Genomic DNA, 8358 nt, shown 5'->3' with positions numbered 1-8358 from the left:
TTTGATATGTTATCTATATTCTATTGTGATACACAGACACAGAGCTTGACATTAACTTTTTGGCTCACTAGCCACTCACTGGCCACAATAATGTTGTTGGGAAATAACGTTTCATGATTAAAGTTGACTACTGCACAGTAAAATGTACTTAAATTGATTTCCAGGTCATTTTTGCCCACATAAGGGCATTTTTTCCCTAACCGTATTAAATGTGAGCGTAATCTTTTATATACAATTCGTGCATTGTATTAATAATTTCAGTTAATAATATAAGACAACACTACAGGGCTGTTACCAATCAAATTAAATCAGCATCAACAAAATTGATCTTTCCACTGCAGAAGAAACCGAAGCAGCTGAAGTCAATGGCATTTAGATGCATTTACACAAGAGTGCTTGATGAAGCTGAAATATAGCATGAATGCATTTACACTGCAAAATTATAACCGCACAAATAAATTTAATCAGCTTAAGAGTTTTAAATCAGTTATTTAATATACAAATTAGGCCTGGGCGATAAAACGGTATTGATATTTATCGACGGTACACCATCGATAACGATAGAAAAAATGTTTGATATAGCGCACGATATAGGCACGTGCTATGAGTGATGCAGACAGCACACATGAACACATCCTGTAATGCCTGCGATGAGAAGATTGTGAATAAAAAAAACGAATATTAGTCTAATTTAAAATAAACATTTGCATTTGAATGCAAAAATGGTACAATCGAATGTTGTGTGTGCATCAGGGAGCGTCATCAGTGGCGCACGAGATGCGGTGATGTTGATGTAAGTGACGTTGATGCATTTTAATGTTTTGTCAGTTTAGCCCACGAGATGTGCCGCTGCTGTTATTCGTTCAAAATATTAGAGAAATATAGTAGCTCAATGCGTAGAAGATCTTCATTAGGTTCAAACCAAAACCAAGCCATTCACACAGAACGCATATTCAGCACATTTTTTAGATGAACAAATATGACTGCTGCACTCGGGTCACATGCAAGACAAGCAAAGAAAGCCATGCAAAGTTAAAACAGTTTAAATGTTTAGAAAAAGCGACGTGCATTTGTGATGGTTTATTTCTTTTCACTGCATCTCATATGTTTTTAAATGCAATCTGTGTGATCGGCGATTTGGCTCTGTATTAAGCAATGCATAAATACATGATGCTGTTTTGTTCATAATTCATGCAGTTTACCAAATTATATTTGATTATATATATATATATATATATATATATGTATGTATGTATATGTATATATATATATATATATATATTAATTTAGACGTTATGCACGTTTTTATAGACAGTTATTTGCATTGACAATTTAAAGGGGTCATATGATGTTGCTAAAAAGAACATTATTTTGTGTATTTGGTGTAATGAAATGCGTTTATGCTGTTTAAGGTTCAAAAAACATTATTTTCCACATACTGTACATCATTGTTTCTCCTCTATGCCCCGCCTTTCTGAAACGTGTCGATTTTTACAAAGCTCATCGGTCTGAAAAGCGAGGTGTGCTGTGATTGGCCAGCTATCCAGTGTGTTGTGATTGGCCGAATACCTCAAGCGTGTGACGGAAATGTTACACCCCTTACCATACTGTGATGCCGTGTCCGGCCGGAGCATCTTGACGAAACCAATAAAACCCATTATAAACGAGGCATTTGTTGCATCCAGTGGGGACATAATTATGTATTATAATGACTTATACTGTCTTTTTACGCGTTGCATCATGCCGCGCAAACATAAAACCATGTCTGCATTTGTGATCGGAGAAATGACAAACAACAAGCCCTACTCCACACTGCTCAAAACTCGCGTTTGAATCGTCAGTGGCAAAGTTTTATATAAAATTTTATATATAAAAGAAACTTACTTACAGTTTATGAGTCAGAACAGCCGGCATTGTAGTCTACTCTACCAGGATCAGGAAACAGTCCTCCATAAAATGCGCTGGACACATCTGAATATTTGGGTTGAACTGTTCTGGAACAGTGTTGTAAATACAACTTAACCACTGATTTCTAGTCGTGTCCTCTTTTGGAAGGCCAACGTAGTTTCGCTTTCACAATGAAACAGCATCACACACGGCGGCCTTGAGTGAGCTGAGGCGGGCTAGAGTGAGGAACGGCCGGCGGGCTTGCGGCAACCACATGTGATGACCCCGGTCTGGACTCCGCTTCGTCCACGGTGAAAGCCAGAAAAATTGAAATTGCATCATATGACCCCTTTAATGCACTGCATTATTTTGCTCATTGCGCCCTCCTGTGGCCTGGGGGGACAAGCCAAAAGTTTCCTTAAAGGGTTAGTTCACACCAAAATGAAAATTAGGCTGCGTTTTACTCACCCCCGATGCATCCTAGGTGTATATGACTTTATTCTTTCAGACGAATCCAGTAGGAGTTATATAAAAAATTGTCTTTGATCTTTCAAGCTCTATCGTTGCATTGCTTCTGTCCAAAAGACGTGAAATCCTTTTTATAAATTAAATTTTGTGTTTGACTGCTAAAACAAACAAAAAAAGCTAAATAAATTGTTGTTTGTCTTAATAAATTGGGCAAATCAAACATACAGTGGTTAAATGTACATTTTTTTTTCTATTGCTCTGTTTTTAAAAAGGTTATAAAAACAATTCAATAATAATCGATACCAAACGATATGAAACATTATATCGTTGGTATATTTTTTTAGCTATATCGCCCAGCCCTAATACAAATATGAAATGTTGGAAAAAAGCAACAATAGGCTACTTTTAAATTTGAACGTAAACTGCCGGTAGACAGCAGCAAGTGACTGTCTGAATAAGTGAGTCATTGAGGCGTTCATTCAAATGATCCATTCAGACAGTTGACTCATTCAAGAATGAAGCAAGTGCCTTTCTTTATGAATGGGTTATAATCATTGACTCAATTCATGCTGTGATCTTTGTTTGGAATTTTAACCAAAACCAAATAGACCAATAAAGTTCAACATATGACAAAATTGTGTCCAAAATGTAAGTCATTTAATATTAACTACTCATTTGAACTCTTGTATAAAATTCATTGTAACAAATCTGCAATCGTGGTTTTCAGGGAAAACTGCACTCTCTTGGTCGTGTCACGTTGCTTAATAAGCAACGTGACACGTTGTTTATTATATTTGGCTATATAATATGTTATAAATATAAAAGCTAAGTTTTTACCACAGTAGGTTTCTTATGTGTGCAGTTGTGTACATTTGTTTTGATTTCTCCATGCGATTCTCTCATACACAGACAGGCTGTGTGAGCCTCAACTGATGCGACATTGTTACTGTCAATGCATTATCTATAATCAATCACCGTCTACAATGAATGTAATTAATTAAGAATCATTCTCTGCGAAATTTCGGCACTTCCCTAGTTAGATCTTTTGATCAGGTTAGTCGTCCAGTCGGGCAAGTAATCTTCTCTTTCAGTCCACCTCCTTGGACTAGACATAGTGAACAGCTGCACAATCACTAAATTAATTAAATAAGAATTACTTTACTTTATAATGACTTTTTTTTCTTTTTATAGATGATTGTTTTTTAGATCCCTTTAATGTTTTTTTTTATTAATATGGAAATGAAATAATGAAATAAAATACTATAAATAAGCAAAAACTACCAGTAGATGGCGGTAAATGTCTTAATGAGCAAGTCATTTAGTCATTCATTCAACAGCTGATTCATTCAGGAATTCAGTAAATGTTTATGAATGGGCCATTAAATCATTGGTTCACCCGATTCTTTCAAAACGCAGATTCATTCAGAAATTGTGTGTTGCTTGGAGATGCACAACAGCCCTGCTGTGGCTTGATAGGTAATAGTATCATTGGAAAAACTGAGCAAAAACAAGAACCCACCTGGTATGTCTCAACGGGTCGATTCTCCATATTGAGGTCCCAGATTTTGACGGACAGGTAGTCTCGGGTCATCATGTATCGGCCATTGTGACTAAACTTCACGTCTGAGATGGAGGAAATGATTTCAGAAAAGAAAGAGCGGTTGCTGGGGTCCTCAGGCTCCTCGAACACTAGACAAAGCAGAGGAGAAAGGAACGTGCTTTTTTTACAAACACCTTTATACGACTAACACATGACATCACAGTATATGCTATTTAGAAAACAACAAAATACAAAGCTTCATTGGATTAAGTGGCATTTATGATGTGGCCGGCTCATATAACTCACATTTAGAGTGCTTGTCACAAAGTGCTGATGCACGCATGTCACACAGGCGGATAGTGCCTTTGCTGCTGCTGTAGACAAACGTGTTACATTGGTGAGGGTGGAACTCCGCAGCTGTAATCACCTCCGTCAGCTCCTCCATGTTGGCTGGTTTTATGTCCACAATGTCTGACGCGGAGTTAAAGCCACACAACATTGCTGAACTGACACAGAGAGATTTCAACATGACATTCACAACCCAAATCAACACAGCACCCAACAACAATGCTTTTAACCTCCTACATATTAGGTTTGCCGTGATAGAAGGTGATACCGGTGTTAAGCCGCAACACCGGTTACGTCACTTGCCCACCACATCGTTTTGATTTTTTTTTATAATAACAAATCATTTAGTTCAGTAAAAGAACAGACACTACAATTAAAAACTGAACGCGGCTGCACAATGCAGCGTGCCGAATGACAGTCGCATCACACAGATCAGATTTCATTTCTCCAGTGAGGAGAGTGAGTCGAGCTGACTGACAAGAAGAGTGAGGTGAGACAGACAAGACGATCGCGGATGATTTAGTTTCGAAACTAGATGCAAAAGCGCCTGTTTGGCAATATTTTGGATTTTGAAAAGCCTGTTGACTTTTGCCGTTTATCTAAGGTGGAAGGTTTTTTTCAAACATTCGTTTCTTATTTAATTGGTTCCACATTGTTTACTGATTTTTACTTTATTTAAACTGTCATTTATTTATTTTATTTGACATTCGTTTTGCTAATAAACGTTCAACGTTTCTTATTTATTTGGTTATATATGATACATGTTTACTTATTTCCAGTTTTGTATACCTATTAAACTTTATGCAAATATATGATGCAGCCAGCACATATAACTCACATTTAGAGTGCTTGTCACAAAGTGCTGATGCACGCATGTCACACAGGCGGATAGTGCCTTTGCTGCTGCTGTAGACAAACGTGTTACATTGGTGAGGGTGGAACTCCGCAGCTGTAATCACCTCCGTCAGCTCCTCCATGTTGGCTGGTTTTATGTCCACAATGTCTGACGCGGAGTTAAAGCCACACAACATTGCTGAACTGACACAGAGAGATTTCAACATGACATTCACAACCCAAATCAACACAGCACCCAACAACAATGCTTTTAACCTCCTACATATTAGGTTTGCCGTGATAGAAGGTGATACCGGTGTTAAGCCGCAACACCGGTTACGTCACTTGCCCACCACATCACTGACCCCCACGTCGTTTCCATTTTTTTATAATAACAAAAATCATTTAGTTCAGTAAAAGAACAGACACTACAATTAAAAACTGAACGCGGCTGCACAATGCAGCGTGCCGAATGACAGTCGCATCACACAGATCAGATTTCATTTCTCCAGTGAGGAGAGTGAGTCGAGCTGACTGACAAGAAGAGTGAGGTGAGACAGACAAGACGATCGCGGATGATTTAGTTTCGAAACTAGATGCAAAAGCGCCTGTTTGGCAATATTTTGGATTTTGAAAAGCCTGTTGACTTTTGCCGTTTATCTAAGGTGGAAGGTTTTTTTCAAACATTCGTTTCTTATTTAATTGGTTCCACATTGTTTACTGATTTTTACTTTATTTAAACTGTCATTTATTTATTTTATTTGACATTCGTTTTGCTAATAAACGTTCAACGTTTCTTATTTATTTGGTTATATATTATACATGTTTACTTATTTCCAGTTTTGTATACCTATTAAACTTTATGCAAGTTATTTGTTATTTAATATTAGGCATAGCTTGCCCTATAGCATGGTGTATTTTTATTTGTTTTGTTAATGAAAGTTCTATGTTTTATATATGGCCTACGTTAAAGTGAGTTTGACGTTGTATTTTGTTGTTGCATTCAAGGAATTGATGCCGAACTGCCGTCAATTCAAAAGTGAATGTAAAATGCGCACGGCGAAGGAAAGCGAGCAAGAGGGAAAATTCAAACGAACTAAAAACGAACAATTTCTTTACTCCGAATTGCCGCTATTTTAAAGTGAAAGTTAAATGGGCACACTTTTACAAGCTATTTAAAAGCGAAGGAAAGCGAGGAAAAGAGGGAACGCCCTGCCCCCGCGGTGATACCGGTATTACCGGTGTTGTCACACGTCGATTAACCGGTGGGAAAATTTCCTCACCGTCACAACCCTAATAGCTTGGCAATGTTTCTGTGTTCCCCCTGTTGAGGAAGTACAGACGGTCCTCTCGTTGATAGCAGAGCAGCGGATCCAGCGAGAGTTTGCTGGGGCAACGCGGAATGAAAACGTTTTTTAAGGAGTCGCGGCAGTAGAGACGGCGCAACTACAACGACATGTGAATAATCCCGCCCACTCTAAAGCGATACTAAACTGCAGAGGAAATGCAAACCGAGCCAAGCCGAGGCGTGCCGGACCACTCAGTGGAAAAGTGCTATTAGACCCACTAGAACTGAAGAAGTACTGTCCCATCTCAAAAAAGCGATACTAAACTGCAGAGGAAACGCAAACCGAGCCGAACCGAGCCGTGCCGTACCGTACTGTGCCGTACCGAGCAGAGTCGTACCACGCAGTGGAACAGCGCCATAAGACTCCACAGAGTCCCAGTGCTCTACTAACCATTTGTGGACAACAAAAATTGTGCAGCGTTCTTTTGTGGTAGCCAGCGGATCTTGTTAATCTTTTCCTCGATTTCCAAGCTCTTCAGGTAGTCGAATTCAGGCTCGTGGCTCTGAAATGTGCTGTAAACATTGTATTCACTACGGCACTGTGGCTGACTCTTGTTCTGGAAAAAGAAAAGCCCATTTTTGTGAGAAAGACGTAAGTGGGAATGAAAGCGGAAATAATGTTACTATGAAATCGCCTGATCCTTTACCTCAGTCTCTTGCTGGAAGATGACAACTCGACCGCCTTTATCCCCTGTGGCTAGCAGCTCCCCTGAGTGGTTGAACTCCACAGTAGAGATGATGTCGGCTGTAGACGGGCAGAAACAGACGTACACACATCTGTCAGATTTCCTCCACCCTCATCCCCCCAAAAGATACATATAACTGACTGATCACAACAGCCACTGGGATTTTGCCAAAAACACCCACAGCAACCATAATTTAATGTGCGAGTTGCTTCAAACATATTTAGCCTCAAAAGTCAGAGAGACACTGACTGACTCAACGAGATAAATCTTTAAATAAAAAGGATCTGTGACACGCAGATCTATAACCCAGATTCCTGCTACAATATATGCTCCTGAGACAGATGTCTCGGTCAACGATGAGCTGTAGACTGACTCACACCAATTTATCCCTTTATAAACCAGTAGAGCAGAAGAACGCAGGAGAAAATAAGAAAGCAAAGGCCCTTTGTGTAATCTGACCTCCCTGAGGGCCAAAACTGAAACAAAGTCACTGAATTGGGCCAGAAGACTTTGATAAAAGGCTTGTAAAATACAAACTGAAGACTTAAGGCGAAAATCTGCTTGGACATTACTGCTCGCACACAAACATTTTGATTATCATAACATAATATTGTGTAATATATATTGCGTCACAATATTTCGCAATACAAAACTGCAAAAGAGCGACAATATGTATTGTGGATAGTTCAACCAAAATGAAAGTTTAGACATTTAATTTAGGATTGTATTTAAACAAAAACACAGATAAATGCACATACATCAAACATGTTTAACCCATTGAGCTTTCAATTTTCAATAGCCGTTAATAACTTTATTAGTGAATATTGTAAAAAAATACTAAAGCCTGACCGATATATCGGTTTGCCGATATTATCGGCCGATATGAGTCTGTCACCGATATATCGGTATCGGCGAATATGCCGACGATATGAAATATTTTTTTACAGAACATGTGGAATATGGAAAACCATTGAAACTTTGAATGGCCATATCTCCGTAATGGCGCGGCGAATCCGCACCAAATTCGGGATCCCTTCAGCTCGAGGAATCCTCTCGAACGTGAATCGAGTGTACGTCTAGAGGCCCTCTTTCGAATGAGACCACCCCCGCGTCGATAGCCCCCGGGGTTCGGGAATTACGGGTGGTTAAATTTGCGGTCCGGCGCCGACCGATTTAACGATCCCGGGGGGCTACTGACGCGCGGAGGGTGGCGTTCGAGAGGGCTCCTCGAGCTGAAGGGATCCCCC

General features: G+C 39.3%; 1 protein-coding gene across 1 annotated transcript in view; it reads right to left on the bottom strand.

The window, feature by feature from the left end:
* The window catches only part of LOC107561386 (serine/threonine-protein phosphatase 2A 55 kDa regulatory subunit B alpha isoform-like), a 33711-nt gene that overhangs the window by 12470 nt on the left and 12883 nt on the right, over positions 1-8358 (bottom strand). Inside the window, exons 4-8 of the mRNA XM_016245831.1 lie at positions 7073-7170; positions 6817-6982; positions 5082-5276; positions 4202-4483; positions 3875-4044 (exon numbers count right to left, since the gene is read on the bottom strand). Coding sequence (XP_016101317.1) covers positions 3875-4044; positions 4202-4483; positions 5082-5276; positions 6817-6982; positions 7073-7170 — 911 coding nt within the window. The remainder of the gene's footprint in view (positions 1-3874; positions 4045-4201; positions 4484-5081; positions 5277-6816; positions 6983-7072; positions 7171-8358) is intronic.

This window comes from Sinocyclocheilus grahami, unplaced genomic scaffold, assembly GCF_001515645.1.
Source record: "Sinocyclocheilus grahami isolate Dianchi unplaced genomic scaffold, SAMN03320097.WGS_v1.1 scaffold770.1, whole genome shotgun sequence".
Taxonomy (NCBI): domain Eukaryota; kingdom Metazoa; phylum Chordata; class Actinopteri; order Cypriniformes; family Cyprinidae; genus Sinocyclocheilus; species Sinocyclocheilus grahami.
Note: the sequence above shows the minus strand (reverse complement) of the source record. Positions and strands in the feature narration are given on the sequence as shown.